The sequence below is a fragment of the Squalius cephalus genome, assembly GCF_949319135.1.
Source record: "Squalius cephalus genome assembly, chromosome: 22".
NCBI classification, from domain to species: domain Eukaryota; kingdom Metazoa; phylum Chordata; class Actinopteri; order Cypriniformes; family Leuciscidae; genus Squalius; species Squalius cephalus.
In genome coordinates, this window is record NC_137143.1 from 20,163,270 (window position 1) to 20,180,396 (window position 17,127).

General features: G+C 38.4%; 1 protein-coding gene across 6 annotated transcripts in view; it reads left to right on the forward strand.

Moving 5' to 3' along the window:
* Positions 1 to 17,127, forward strand: part of foxp4 (forkhead box P4) — a 298,841-nt gene that overhangs the window by 6,960 nt on the left and 274,754 nt on the right. For all 6 annotated transcript variants that reach the window (XM_079857685.1, XM_079857691.1, XM_079857692.1 and 3 more), the window contains exon 2: positions 2,650 to 2,735. In XM_079857685.1, the coding sequence (XP_079713811.1) occupies positions 2,650 to 2,735 (86 nt within the window). The remainder of the gene's footprint in view (positions 1 to 2,649; positions 2,736 to 17,127) is intronic.

Here is a 17,127-nt window from a genome sequence, read left to right on the forward strand (position 1 = left end):
TTGTTATATTATTATTAATTAATGATAATAGAAAAATAAATGACTATCATAGTGGTTTATATAACAAAAACAACAACAATTTATTATTATTATTAGGGCTGTCAAACGATTAATCGCGATTAATCGCATCCAAAATAAAAGTTTGTGTTTACAAAATATATGTGTGTGTATGGAGTATAATTATTTTCTATATATAAATACACACACATGCATATATATTTAAGAAAAATGTGTTATTTATATATAAAATATTTATATATAATATAAATTATATATAATATAAATATATATACACAGTATATACATGCACATTTTTCTTAAATATATACATGCATGTGTGTGTATTTATATATAGAAAATAATTATACACCGTACACACACATGTATAATGTAAAAACAAACTTTTATTTTGGATGCGATTAATCGCGATTAATCATTTGACAGCCCTAATTATTATAACAATAGCAGAAATATCCTATTTTCATGATATTTTTATTATTATAACATTATTATTAATGATATTAGAAAAAATACTACTAATTTGTAATAGTAATTATTATGATTATTATTATGCAGGTTTTATGTACCGATGCAAAACTTAAGACTTTCCTCCTTATAAAACTTTTTAAAATCACTTTTGACTATTATTAGTATTATTTTATTATCTGCCGGGTGTTTTGGGGCCACATCTGTGAAGCTCTGTACACATCAAGCTGCACTCAAAGGCACTTTACAAACAGCCAACTGTAACCTTCAAAGAATGAAAGAAAGAATCCAGGCTGCAGTGAAATCTAATCCAGCCACAGCTATAGCTACATGTTTCCCTGCCCCCCTGCTGAACTCTGACCTCTGACTTTGTCTGGGTCATCTAACCTTGCTTGAGTTATAGACACTTCTTGCCTCGTTCTAGTTCTCTTATGAGTCTCTCTCTTTCTCTCTTATCTGTTGAGTATGTCCCCATTGGGCTGGCAGGAGGAGAAGGGGGAAAAAAAACGAACGGATTGGGGACATTGCTTGCAGCAGAAATGTCAGGGAGACATTAAACAGTGAAAAGCTGGGTGTGCTTTCATAGCACAACCTGTCTGTTTTCCCTCCTATTCTTTTTCCAGCCCCACATATCATCAGTCTTCCACTGGGGCTTTTACTCTGTGATCAGTATGTCCTGGTCATTTTCCAGGCTGTTTGTCGAAGCTATGACTTATGCTATTGAACCAGTAATGCTGCCCAATAAAATATTAATGTAGGACCCTCAGATTGTATTTAATTTTATTATGCATGCATATAAGGTAAATCAAACAATTCTGTTGAAAGAAGTGACTAGCGTCACGAAACGAAACTGCAAAACATATTTAAACAGGTTCCCCAAATACTTTTCTCATTTCATATTGGTCAGACAAACAGTTATTACTACCCCACATTAATGCCATTGCTCAAGTAAATGTTGCTGTATCAGTTTTCGCCATGTCGGTTGCATGTTTTTACCACAATTTTGCACTTTTAGGGGGAATCAACCTTACAAATACATGACTTAGGTGCCTTTACATAAAAACCTGGGATATTATTATTTTAACATCCTAGAATTTACACTTGTTGGTTTGTTGGCTTAAAGGTACACTATGTAAGATTTTTGCATCAAAATAACCAAAAACCACTAGAACAATGTTATATATTTTGTTGGTCTTTGTACTTACGTTATCCCAAATGTTTCTAAGAATGTTTAAATCCAGAGAAATAAGCAGTTTTAACCAGGACACGGAATGTGTCCGTGCGTCGCATATTAATAACATCATACCCACGTTACCCTCAATTTCCGAAACCATGGAAACACCAAAGACGCTTTAATATATTATGTGTTTATTAGACAGGTGAGCAATTGTTTGGATACAGTCATTGACAGAAAACTAATCATTGTTAGATAGCTCAACACAGTTAGTCTTTTTGTTTTAATCTCGTTTTCTTGATTTACCGCAAGTACCGTGTTTACCATGCCTAATATCGATCTAGCTCACTGCAGTGTGCCTTTAAAAGTACGATCAGAATCTAAAGCTGATGCACTTGTCTTTTTGTCAAGGAAAACCACGCTCTGCATTTGCCAGCTATGATACGTGGTTTGCATGAAATGTCTACTTGCGTTTATAGTGATTGCAACCTGTTGCTTTTGATTAGGGGCTGTTATAATTGTCTGACATTAGATTTGTGGTCGTATGCTGCTGCTCAGCAGGTGGCCCTGGCATGGACTGTCATTGTTAGGATAGAGGCAGCCATTATGTGCGGAAGTGGTGATCAGGAAGTCCTTTTGCCCAAAGCAACGGCTCTACAGCGCTCTCCTCTAGAGACCAGAAACAACAAACTTGCCAGACAAACACAAACAAAATAGTTGAGCTTAGGCATGTACCTGCAATCCTCCCCCTCTCTCTCCATCCTAACTATAACCCCTCTTTAATTGAACGTGATTCGTGATCCTCCATTCTTTTCCCCTGAAGAAGTGCTTTTGTATGCACCCTTTAGTTCCAGGGCCAAAAGGCCCTTTAGTGGCCTTCAGGCATTTCTTATTAGTGTTGTAACAATATACCTTTCTTTCTCCCACCCTCCTTCTCTCTCCAGACTCAAAACAGCTTTGAAACTCATCCTGTACTGGTTCTTTAACAGCACCCGAGGGCGGGAAACAGCAGGTTATGTGTCCAGGTCTTTCTCGCACACCTTCCTCGACCCCCATCGCTCCCACCCGAGAGAAGGTAAAGGCCCTTTGTCACGTAAGCATACACAAGCAGCCCTTGTTTATTTTATCGAATGTTTATTTCATTTTTTAACGTGCCACTCAAGGCTCCGAGGAGACGCGTGTGTACCTTTCCTCCACCCGTGTAAACACAGCATATTTCGCCACTCGTTTCCCGCTGTAAAAAGTTTATATCTGTAATCTGTTAAGTCAAATATTTTAAACAACATCTCGCTGTGTTTATAAATACTGCCGGACCGCTGTAATGAATTTACGGTAATGCGTTTTTTTTTTTTTTGTCTTCACTATCACTTCAAACCTTTTGCGGACAAGCCAACCGAAAATCGTGTAAGATTGTTTAAGTTTGAAACGAAAACAAAACAAAAAATGACAGAAATAGAAAATGTTGGTGTGACAGACAAAACAACATGAGCGCAAACACTTCTGTGTGTAGGATGAAGACAAACAAGTGGTGAGAGTGTGTGTAAATCTGAACTGATACTGATGAGGTGAATGATGAAGGATGAACACACTGTTATAGATTATTATGACCACCGGCATAGTCGTTATTCACTGTGAAATATACACTGCTGATGATTTAGGGATTTTTTTTTGCGCTCATGAAAAGTGTGTATTTATTCTGTTGGATTTTCATTTGTCAGTGTGTACAACTGAAATAACACTTTAGCTTGCATTAATAGACACCGTGTGCAAATTATTCTTCATGTATCGTTAAATGTTTGACAGAAGTCTAGGGTGTTTTCACATATTATTTTTTCAAGTAAAAAGAATAAATGTTATTGAGATTCAGTGGGATGCATTTTTCAATGTGTTTTTTTTTTTTAAATCACTTATCACTTTTTTCAGTAATCATAGAGACAGGAAATTGTGGTGGTAGAATGGGTCAGGTTGGAGTCAAACCATGGCTGGACCTCCAGATAGGATTGAAGGAATTTGCAAATTACTATCAATTTGTTTGACCATGATGTGATGAATGAATAGCTATCCATATAGTACAAATGACTTCCATTGATTTAGGTGGTAACATATTATAGGCCGACCAAGGCTACAGTGCTATATGTAAGCCATAAGGTACGAGAGGCTGTGCTTTATCGTAAATAAGTCACGGCTGAACGGTTGTTAGGCGCTACACTAGTATGCTTTTATAAAACGGTTACCACACAATACAAATATTAAAGCCCAAAAATATGCATCAATGCAACTTTCATGAAGTAAAATCACTAAAAGCCTTCCTTCCGCTGGAAAACAATAATCCCTGACTGTGAACAGCAGCAGAAGTTACATTATTTCGCCCTTAGATGGCGGCAAAGACTCTAGGCGCGTTTCCATTACAGATTTGCGCATTTTTTCTAAATATCGATAAAAAACTATTGCGAAATGACGGCGTTTCCATTAACCGATGTTATGCGACTAAAACGTCATTTTTTTCCTCTCGCGATAAGTCATTCCAAAAATCATGGCAACGGACGTTGGTAGGTTTATATATATCACACCCACGTACCTCACTAGACATTATCATTATTAATGGAAGGAAACGTAGGCGTGTTATCCAAGCATTAATGGCAAGGAAAGACCCTTATGAGCGGCACATATGAGGTGTTTCTGGGTTTTTCTCACTCATTTCTGCTCCGAGGTCTTGGTTGGAGCATTTCTTTGAGGTTTAGAATCCAGTATTTCTGTCATTCTTTTGTCTTTTATGACTTTAATAAAGAACTCTGTCTCGTATTCTGTCCAAACACACCGCGCCTTCTAAGTCAGGTGACTGTAAATGCGCAAAAACGGTTTCCATTGCAGTTTTGCGAAATATTCCTTTTTCGAATTGCCTGAAAAACCACCTCATGCGAGCGTAAAAACTTTTTGGCGATAAATGGGAGTTTTTGCGAAATTGACGTGAAATTGGCTTCTCTTAATGAGAAGGCGTTTCCATTACCCTTCAAATTGCGCAAATTGAAATTGCGAATTGAAAATACACCCAATGGAAACACGTCAATTTCGCAAAAACTCCCATTTATCGCAACGGTGGTTTTTCAGGCAATTCGAAAAAGAAATATTTCGCAAAACTGCAATGGAAACAGTTTTTGCGCATTTACAGGTCACCTGACGTAGATGACGCGGTATGTTTGGACAGAATACGAGACAGAGCTCTTTATTAAATTCATAAGACAAAAGAATTACAGGAATAATGGATTCTAAACCTCAAATAAATGCCACAATCAAGACCTCGAAGCAGATATGAGGGAGAAACACCCATAAACACCTCATATGTGCCGCTCACAAGTATAATAAGGGTCGTTCCTTACCATTAATGCTTGGAAAACACATCTCCTTCGATTAATATTAATGGCTAGTGCACTGACTGGGATATAGTACATAAACCTACCAACGTCCGTTACAATGGTTTTTGGAATGATTTTACTTATCGCGAGAGGAGAAATGAAGTTTTAGTCGCATAACATCAGTTAATGGAAACGCCGTTATTTCGCAATAGTTTTTTGTCGACATTTAGAAAAAATCGCAAAAGTTTTGTGCAAATCTGTAATGGAAACACCGTGTCTAGTGAGTCTGTCAGTAGAGAAAACTTTTATATTGAAAGGACTGAAACTTGTTGTGAACACGGAGAAGCAAGGCGCAACTTGCAAGTGACTAGCGTGTCAGGGCACGGGAAAACCTCTTAACTGTTAAAAGGACAAGATATCGCAGCAGACATTGAAACTGATTTTTTATTACGCATATAGGACTGACCTAAAAGAAAATGCTATATACTGTAAATGCAGGTATACTCACTCTACAATACTCTCTTACAATACTCTACTCTATAAGCTTCAATGAACAATATCCATGAGAACAAACAAATGTTAATCAGAATCAAGGACTTGAACTAACCGTTTTATAAAACGTAAATAATTAAGTATTTCTTATTTCTTTATTTACTGCCGTTCTTGTTTAACCATGATACTTTCTTAAAGGGAGCCTAAAAAATTAAAATTACATTATGTCATCATTTACTCACCCTCAAGTTGTTCCAAACCTATATGAATATTTTTTTTTCTGCTGTACACAAAAGAAGATATTTTGAAGAATGTTTGTAGCCAAACAGTTGGTGGACCCCATTTATTTCCATAGTATGGAAAAAAATACTATGGAGTCAGTGGGGTCCAACAACAACTTGAGGGTGAGTTAATGATTACAGAATTTTCATTTTTGAGTGAACTATGCCTTTAAGGTAATTTCAGTACACGATTGGGAATTTCGCATGAGGCTGAAAGTTTTCCCCATGCAGATTTCACAATGGGTTCAAGTTGTACATGCGTATCCACACGTTGATCAACAGAAAGCAGCTTGGTTTGAAAGTGACTTCATACATTGGTACACTATTGATAATAGAATTAATCTGAGGCTCAAATCAGATTTGAAAATCTGGTATCTAAAGTGGACAGTCTGAAGTTTGTTAACACCCTGTCTACTAAAATAACTAATTTAGTTGTATTTTAAAGACGTGATAGATCATTCACTGCCTATAATATCCCTGTGTGTGCAGTTTTTCAGTTTGGGTAAAAATAAAAAAAAGGCATTTGATGGAGTAAATTTATTTACAAATGTCATAACTTACTCAACTTACAAGTATTAGCCTGGTCTTCTCTTTTATTTCGTTTTATAGGTCTTGGAAGCAAACTTGGGTTTTAAACACAGTCATTGTGACACACAGAGACCGTGTTGGCCGTATCTAAACATTGATAAACTCTCAGTTAGTCTTGGGCAGTGTACTGTTGTACCTCTAAATCAGTACAGCATTCTCTTGACAAGCTAATACCTACAATATATAGAACATTTGTCAATTCACATCATTCTCTGATATTGTCCTTGCATTATAAACCATTCATTTGTCAATGTGATGAAACAATCGTGAACCTTGCGAAGCTCCATCGTGATGTCACGTTATATCAGGAACAATCTGAAGTTCCATCAGAGCAACACAAAGAAAGGTGGACGTGCGGCTGAGGAGGGAGTTGTTCTTCATATTCCCTCAGATGTGAGGGGCCGTATATTAAGGCAGTCAAATTGTAGTGTGTGCATGATTGGTGGCAAGAACCTGGACAGGGAAGATTGCTTGTGAGAGTAGCCTCGCATTAAGCCTGTCAATGTACGAACAGTTCACAGGAGAGAGCTATAATTAAGCCTCCCTTATCCAAGAGAGGCTCTCCATTATATTTAAATTAAGCATGAGTGATTTTGATCAATGTATTCTGAAGGTATATGTGTGTTGATAGCCTTGGAGAGGCATGGGATTTCATCTCCGTGTCAGACAAACAGAAGAGAGAGAGAGAGAGAGAGAGAGAGAGAGAGAAAGAGAAAGAGAGAGAGGGTGACAGAAACAGACAATTTTTGAAAAGATTCAAGACACAGTTCTTTTTTGTTTGGATTATGATCGTAATGTCTCGTAAAGTTGTGGAAAATGTCAAGTCGCCTGTCATCATATCCGTCTGTGAGTGTGTGTTCCTGTGCCTCAAACCAATTGATTTGTTGCCGTCATCAAGAGCGATAAAACGATTCCCTTTCCTGAGCGCTCACGACCACATCTTTGGAGAACAGTTTGTTCATTTCAATTGCTGAGAGACGTAAAGAGCGGGCGAAGTGGAGAAGTTCCTCCCATAAATCTCAGCTGAAATATGACTTTTCCTGCCTTTTCCTCACGGCTCAAGTGTGGAGGCATGCTTGAATCTGACATTAAATGCCCCTCTCGTCTAAGTGAGCGCAAGACTGATGGCGGAAAAGTTACACTTCCAGAGCAACAGATAGTGACCAGAAGTATCCAAGCTTTAAACAAGCTGCATGAATTGTGTTTAAGTCCTTACTGGTTTATCTGTCCAGGAGAGCTATAAAGAACAAGAAACAGACTCTGAGGCAATAAATTTGACTATTATTTGTTGGCCAGAGCGAGTATAACATATCTTTGTTTAATATGAGAGTGCATGGGATGGGAGTCACTTTTTTTTTTTTTTTTTTTTAAGTGCTGGGAGTGTAAATATGTGCAGGTTCTTATGTCACAAAGTGGCAGAGGATTAGATCATGAAATAATTTGATTATGCACAGTTAATTTAAATGATCTTTTAGTATTGTGACAAATAGTCAGTAATAATGGGATATTATTTAAAAAATGATATATTTTAATATATTTTAAAATGTCATTTATTTCTGTAATGGCAAAGCTGCATTTTCATCAGTCATTACTCTAGTCAGTGTCACATGATCCAAAAAAACATTTCTTTTTATTATCAATGTTGAAAACAGTTTCGCTGCTGAATATTTTTTGTGGCAACTGTGATACGTTATTTCTTTCAGGATTCTTTGAAAGTTCAAAAGTACAGCATTTATGTAAACATTGTAACATTGTAAATGTCTTTAATGTCACTTCCGATAAATGTAATGCATCCTTGCTAGATAAAAGTATTAATTTATTCCCCCACCCCCTCAAAAAAACTCACTGAACCTAAACTTTTAATGACTTGTAGATCCAAGGAGGGATATTTTTGCTTTGAGGATGAGGGTTTAGATTGACAGTAAACATAATTTTAATTTTGAATAGCAAATATTTAATGTTATAGACTCAGGAGTGGAGACACGTTTAAATTTTGTTTTGTGTTTTTTAGCCGTACTGATAGAAATGTGACGTGGAGTATAAGTCTGAAAAACATGTCACGATTTCCAGTGTTATGCACCTTTTTTTGCTTTCCATCTAGCACAAGTATGTGCCTTATGATCAGGATCAGGTGAACCTGAAACCATTTTAGTCATTCAGGGCTTCCTTAAGACAGACTAATTGACTAGTTGTTCAGGAAACCCACCAACTAGTTGTTCGAATATGTTGTTTTACACATCCTTTACATGTCCCGACCATAAAAGACACGAATATGCATATCTAAGTGAAATGCTGAGTGGTAGAGACAGAAAGCGAGAGATTGCTATCTGTCTGCATTGAAAAAGAAACCACCGTGTTAGGTTTCTGATGGAACACAGTGCTTTTGTGTTGCACGGCTGGCTCTCGCCAACACTAGTGTCTTACAGGCTGGCGAATTAAACGCACTGGCTCCCTCGAACCTTGCTTTCCTCTCACACTAATCTTGCCGTATTACCTTCCAGGGTCGCCGTGCTGTTTTAATATCTGTCACTACCTTCCTGGATTTTACGACCGTGCTTCCTCCCCTTTCATTTGTCCTCTTTTTGTTTGACTAGCCTGTCTCACCCTTTTGTATAATTCTGTCTTTGTTTGATGGGAGAAATGAGAGTGATTTCAGGTCTGGTCTCTGCTCTATCTCCGGCTGTTTTTCTCGTCTGTGCCCAAGCTGTCGCGCAGAGAATGCGCCCGCTCTTTCGCCGACAAGTTGGTGTAAACACTCTGATTGCAGCGCTAGCCGGTCTCGCGGTGCGCTGCACCTGTGTTTCATTGGTAACGGCCTAGCAACAGGTCCATCATTACAGCGGAGGTAATCTATTAGCCTTAATGAGGCCTGGCGGAGAGATGCATTGATTTTTTTGCTGCTATAGTACGAACGCCTGTGTTTACGTCCCACTCAGGGAGAACTTAATGTCTCTGGCAAGCAATAACGCTAGAAACAATGGTTACTCTTTATTTCGATAGTCCTTTGCATCTGTATGTCAACTACCAGTGATTAGAGTATTTGTAGACTGTCTGCTTAATATCTGCAAACACTCTATTTTGATGGACCCAATCTGACATGCTATTGACTATAAGTAGCTTTGCAAGTACATGTAAACTTATTGTACTAACCCTAACCTAACAGTCTACTAATACTCTAATGAGAGTTTGTTGACATGTAGTTGGAAATGAATGACAGTTTGTTGACATGTAGTTGCAAAGTTACTTATATCGAAATAAAGTGTAACCGAAACAACTACCCCGGTCCTGCAAGACCTTCTAGGGTCATGACTCATGAACACATTCATTAGAAATATATAGGCCTAGTTTGTTTTGAAAAATGGAAGCTTTATTAAATTTTTAAACTTAGCGTCACTCTTATTTAAACAATAAGCTGCTGTTTCACTCATTGCCGTGAATGATTACATTTAGACCGTGTCCTGTATACGTTAATGACATTCCGCCATGACAGATGGCATTCAAAAACTGTCCAAAACATTCGGTATGCCGCTGACATTTCATGAAGGCCTCTTCTTGTTTTTTTGCACTTTATGTACTTGTATATTTCAAAGCTCCTATCTTGTCGAGATTCAAAGCTTCGCCTTGTTATTATTATAAAACCTGAAAGGCCGTAGCAGAACTAATTCGATATGCCCTTGTTAGTGAAGGCCGTCAAATAGAGTGTTGGTACCTTGGAAAAGCTTCATAGAATTGCGTTCCACTATTTAAGCTGGGCTCTTGCCATTTTGATGTTTGCTTTTATGTCCCAGGCATATTATTTTGTTATTATTATCCGAAACAAGACACACACAAATTGAATATTATATTTAAAAGTCAATTTCATTGAGCAGATTACGCAAATCAGCCTCATTCTTTTCTGTCTCGCCTGCCTCCACCTCGATGCATCTCTTAATTTACACTGGTTTACTCTATTCATTTGTCAGAGCCTTGCCAGGGATCTTTTCATGTTTTGCTCCTAGCTTGCCTTCCTTATTTTTGCATGGTTATGGCATTTGTGTTTGTTCTCTTCCACAGTCCTGAAAATCAAACCTTAAAAGCAATTACCTGCCGACATTTAATGTGCTCAAGCAAGGTGAATTTCATTTCGCCCTGACTGACTGAAAACCCTGAGCATGGCAGCTGCCTTTTCAGCATCGCAATAAAATGCTGCGTACTGTAACGAGACCGAAAAGCGTAAAGTATTCCTAGTGTGTTATTGGTCATTTTTATGATGTTTGGCCATTTTGGTCCTAAACTGCAAATCCTTATGTGGAATTTTCTTTATTGGCCCTCATGAAGGTCAGCCAAAGATCTCTGCGTCGGGGAAACTATCAAAGCCCATGCCTGAGCCTTTGGGGGTCTGGGGTAATAGCCCTCCTGACCATAGGGAAAGAGAAACCTCTGATTGCCCAACATTTTACAGAGCACATGTTTGTCATTAACACGTCCTACTATGGTAGTTACAGATGTGATTAAAACAACCTGGGAGACAGGTGGGTCCTGTAGCCTCTGATTTGCAGGCTCTTTGTTCTGGGCCTGCTCTCATTCTGTGACCGCTTGGGTTTTGGGGGGTTTGTTGCACTTGGGTTTGGACTGGGTGGAAGCACAAAGCTGCATTTTCCCCCTGTTGAGGCCCACTCATCAATTTTAGCCCTGACCTTTGGGTATTTATTTTTCCCTAGCTCTTTCTTTTTTTCTTCTCTGTTTTCATCCGTTCCTTGGAACTTGGTGGTATTTCATTTTGGAGGTCAGGAAGTCTCATACGTTGAGTGGAGTGAATTGTCTGGGACTGGAGACACATTTTGGATGCAGATCAGCGAGCAAATGAGTGAGATCCCTGGAATGCAAATGGATGAGAATTTAAACAATGATATTCTAAAAATTTGGAGAGCTGGACAGTAACCTTAGAGGCTTGTTTAATGCTGTACTAACAGAACTTGAGCAAAGCTAACCTGAAAACATAGGTGATTTAGCCGTCATTTGCTTTCTGCCTCCTCCTTTGTGTTATTTTTTTTCCCCTTCAAATACAAAAACAAGACATTTTTCTTCAAACACGTGTTATCAGACCACTAACGTATCGAAAAACACCACAACACAATTAAATTCCTGAATTTGATCTGAATTTGAATTGAGGAAGGAAACAGGATGCTATATAATATATATATATATATATATATATATATGTATGTATGTATGTATATGTATGTATGTATGTATGTATGTATGTCTGTGTGTGTGTGTATATAAAAATAAATAAATAAATAAATAAATATATATATATATATATATATATATATATATATAAACTTAAAAAAAAAAAAAGTTTAAAAATTAGTCATAATTTTATATATATATATATAGAGTTTAGAGACAGGCAGATTTGTATTTAACTGTAAATTTAAAGGGGCATTCCACCCATTTGAACATTGTTTTTTATTTAAAGTGGGTCATATATGTAGTCGAAATGTAAAATAAATTTTGAATTTGGTGCCTTCGTGACCGAGGAAAGACAAAAAATAACTTCAGGACGCATTTGTATGAAAGACAACAACTCCCACAATGCACCACATTGCACAGCTCCGCAAGCCACTCCCACTAATCCAGAAAGCGCATATCTGCCTATAAGAGAAATCACTCTTCCGTCTACAAGGCTAGCTACTACCAGAGCTTGAAATTCATTTCACACAAAATGTCTAGTTAGTTGGCGAACTCATTAGTGCATTACTCCTCGTTTGTATTTCTTTCGAAAAGGTGAATTATTGCATGGTACCTGGATGTTCAGTCAGAACATATGCGGTGCGAAACTGGGATAGTTCACAACACAAACGTCCGTGTCCTCGTCTGATTCAGAGATTTCGTCCAGGAGAAATTGTCATCGTTGAAATTCTTTGCCGCGGACTCTATCTTTGTGTTCGTGGCGGTTCGTAGTTGCATAGTGAGATCACCGGCGCCACCAGTCTGCCCTAACTCGAGCCAGTCCGGGCTCCTCGTCCGCGGCAGGCAGGTCTTCTGCCTCGGCTGCTCTTCGCTATAATGCGGCTTGTAAAGGTAGCCACAAACACCTGATTCAAGCATCAGACTTCCGAAATCCTCTTCTTCTATATCATATTGAGCACTCTCCTCCGCTATTGTCATTACTTTACATCTGTCTCCACAGTGCCTGTTAGCTTAGCTTCAAACAAGATGGAGGATATTGCTTTCAGTTTCAGAGAGTAAAGTCCCACCCACTGATCTGTAATAGGTCTGTAGCGTGAGCGGGTCCCGCCCCCTGGGAAAGATGAGGAACTAGTGCTTGTAGTCTCAACAGAAATCCCCCCCTCTTACACTTCCTCCTACAATGACGCAAAATGACGATTTTTGCGTCATTGTAGGAGGAAGTGTAAGAGGTAAATAACGGATTTCTCCCGTCTAAGGGGAAAATGAGAGAGTGTTGCACGACCATTCAATAGTATGACTGGGTTTCTAACAATGCAAAGCTTAATGCAAATGGGTGGAGTGTCCCTTTAATTATCATATTTAATAAATTTACTTTTCTGGGCCAGGGTGGAAGAACACTACATTTCCCAGAATACATTACCTGTGTTGAATTTCTTTGAATCACAATTCAGTGAATTCTTCTTCCTGTCAGTAAAATTCAACTTCCTGTAAGGTGTGGCCAATTAATTTGACATTTTGCACTGATGAACTGAAAGGAAGCCAAGTCTTTAATTCTGTTTTCTTTTAACAAACCTGCAGCAGAAGCAAGCAGGAGGAGTCTACGCTCGATTTCAGAGAGTGATGTGTTTATAGTAAGCAGCTTTTGAGGAGAATTGTGTCCTTTTATGGTCATTCTCCTTGCTTTGCAAATATGCACTAATGCAATGGCATCTCTCTAGCCTTTTCTCTCACTTTGCTCTCTCTCACTTCGATCCCGGTGATGAGGTACCAACGAGGGCCGCCGGTGTCAGTACGGTCCACCATCCTGTGACTCATCCATTTGTAATCTCTCGTGAAAGTGCCTTTTAAAGTGTTCGCATGAGTACGTGTGTGTTTTTGAAACCCTCAAAGGCCTCTGACAGAGGTTTGTTTTTACTTCGGACATGTAAAAGCCTCACTCAGGAGTGTTTAGGTTAGAGCGCTGCTGTCTGCGGCCCTCGCTCCACTTACAGCATGCTGTTTGGGAGTGTGTTTAAGAGGAGTTATCTGCATCTAACATATACAAACACGCATACAGACATGCTGCAACTATCTTAATGTGACTAATGCACCAGCTTTGCTATCAGACAAGAGTTGAAAGCGCTCAAGGCATCTTGTGTGGTTGTATAAGGACCATTTGTCCTGACACAGCTCTCATATGGATGAAATAAAAGCGGTTAGTGATTATTAAACAGGTTAAACTTACATAAAAATGTTTCTGTCTGGTGTAGTTTGGCTAAATGTCATTATTCACATTCTGTAAGCTTGACATTCTGACCTTGACATTACAAGAGGAGTGGCAACTCTTAAGGTTTTTCTGAAGTTATTTCTGAGTGTTCAAAAAAAGATGCAAGGAGAAAATGTCATATTTCAAAGCTATTAATATGTGCGTAGCATGACAGGGAATGTATTAAGTCATGTTCCTTATTAAACCTCACTAATGCCACATTATGTAGCATGTCATCAATTAAAATCAATCATTGGAGCTGAGGCATCATGAATTAAAGATGCTCTGAAGGTGGACAGCACACGTCTGGATGATTGGTGTGGGCTTTGTTCTGGACTGCGTTCTGGCTGGATCAGTGACCATAGTTCATTTGATGTTTGAGATCGGTGTAGTCTCAGTATGATATTGCACACAGTATTTTAAAGCTGTTTGAATGATCTTATGTCTAGCTTGTAGCTTAGTCATATCTGCCATTTTAATATTGTCTACAAGTTTGAGATCACTTCATGGTGGGTTGGGTTGTCGGAATGACTAGTTAGACTTAACTGACTAACTTATTTATTTGATTATTTATTTATGTCACATTTTGTAGCCAACAGTTACATTTTTATGAGCCTGTACCAAACAGTTCAGATGCCAAATAATGGTTAAAGTCCATTTTTCATCCTTCTGCATTTATTTTTGTGATTTTACTTTTGTCCTTAAATGTGTTTATTTGAATTAAAACAGGTTATTTGTTAAACTTGACTGATCTCAGTCTGCATAAAAGCACAAAAGTCACATTAGGAAATGAAAATGGATAAAAAGGCTATTTATTTATAACATATTCAAATCTGGTCATCTGTGTTTTCCCTTATAAAGATTTACTTTGGTAACCATAGTGTCTGACTAAACACCAAAGACATTAATGTGATTGTTACTATTAATACAACTGTGGTAACTAGCTATTAGCCACCACTGTCTTAAAATGTTTGTATGATATGTAAATGATGGTTGTTTGAAAAGGAATTAAACATTTGATTTCATTGTAAATCATAGATATTGATTCAGATTTTTAACTGGTCTTTTACCATTAATGGACATCGCAACCTTTTATTTTTTTGGGTATTTAGGTGATCTGATCCATCTAGCAAGCTCTGTATAACTATATTACATTGAAAAATGAAATAAAATATATTACATTGAAAAATGTTGGCTGCTTTTTAGGTTCATGTTCACCAGACATTGATCAGATGTGTTTCTTAATTGACATTCAAATGGGCCACGCTGGTGTTTAAAAACAGCATTATGCAGTTCAAAAGTATGGAAATGAATGCACACATATTTAAAAAAAAAAAACTTTAACTTGAAGTCTGACATCTTACATTAATTTCTATGCACATTTGCTGTTGAAGGTAGTGGTCTTTTAAAGGTGCTGCTAACTTTAGAGACATAACTTGTTAGAGAGTTTCAGTATGCTAACAGTCCAAATGTTACTGTTAGTGCACCATCACTAAACTGAGAAATTCAGACTCTTTTAAGCACGGTCGCTTAAACAATGCTAATCAGCCTCACTATCCGTCATTAACGCATTTAAAGTTACTTTATATATAAATGGAGAGGTACACTGGCTTTTCTTGGGGTTGTTGGGCAGATCATCTTCTGTGTGTGTGGCTTTGATTAGATACACACGGTGAGGCCCCTAATCTGCCATTCATCTGCACAGGAATTTCTCAGTTTCGGAGGGGCCTCTGAGAAAACTCTCAACGCAAACAAACAAAATATCAGCTTACCCTGCCTCGCAATATCCCCTCTCCGATCTGGGGACGCTGAAGCAACACACTGTTTATTGTTTCATAGTAAACTCTGCTGTTGCATTGCTGCCTCCTTAATTAGATTTTACCTGCCTTATTTTTCTTTTTCCCCACCCTTGCTTTTTATTCTTTACTCTTAAAAAGGTGCTGTTTTCGTGGACCACTGTAAACCACAGGGTGTTTGGAGAAACAAGCTTTCCGAGAAGACAACTCTGATGGGAATGCGACAGACATCTGAGAGTTGAATTGCTTTTGTTGTTCTGTAGAAGATTTTTCAAATATGTTTACGATATTAACAACTAAAGTGAGATGAAAGCTTCAGATGCTCAAGTTTTGGTAATGTCTGAGACGCTTCCTCCCTCTCTCCTCCTTACTTTTTCAAACATACACCGCCGTACCTCCAGGGATAACTGGAGTGTTTCTTTGTGGTTTGATTTGCCCCAGTGTGGCCATGAGAATGCAGGCACTCCACAGTAAACCCCCAGGGTTGCCACCAGGCAAATCCACCTCTTCCTCACTCACCTGAGGGGCCTGTCACCCTTTCCTGGGGGTTGAGATGCACCTCTCTTCATAGACACTAGGGTGAGGTATATTATCAGGGGGAGCCTGTCTACTCCCCGAACGTAGGGCTTGCACCTCGCTTGTGTGCACAGAGCTCGCTTTGGAGTCTCTCGGCAATGACCGTCTGATGTCGATCGCCTTGGGAAATTTTAGTGTTGTCAGTCACTACATTTCCTTTCATCGACTTTCCCGAGCCACGTTCTGTCATTTTTTTCTCTCTCCTCTCCCTCATCTAAATGTCGTGGAGTGCTAAGAAAGTGTCATAGAAAGTCGATAAAATTAAAACTTTTTACAAATTTAAACATAAACACACATCTTCTAAAACTTAAAGAAACCTTCAAGTGCCTCGAGATGAATTCTCACAGGTACCTTGAACTTGTGAAGAGGTGTTCAAGTGTGCTTTTATACGCTTGTCTCTTTTGTTTACTATGTTTGTGCTTCTTTTTAATTTTCTCTGTTTTGGAAAAAGTAGACAGCTTGTCACTAGGCTCACTGACCTCACTCCATCACCCATAAAGTCCTCTTATGGTATTGTATATGCAAGCAATGGCACTTTGTTTTCTTTCATAGACTTCATGCCTTACATGGAGGCACACTGTGGCTCCAGCCAGCGTTGTGTATCACGGAGAGACTTTTGCATTGTGTATAGGTTAGAATAAACTGTAGGAGGCACACCGGGGTCAGATCTCCGCTATCAAATCCTTGGATATATTGGATAGGATGTCAGCGATCTTTCAAACATGACATGTCAGTGTTTAGAAATGAAAAGTACACCACAACAAAAGGGGGAAACCTAATACGCCATGCCCTGATGCACACTTATCGGCTCACTTCAAAGTGCACTTGTCATTCACGGTCTAAAACAGGGTGATTTTTCTCTCCATCTCTCCATTTCTGTCAAATAGCTGTGCCCCCCTGAGCAAAAAAGTACAGACAATATACTGAAAAAAAAAGAGGGGATAGAAAATAGGTTTTTCTT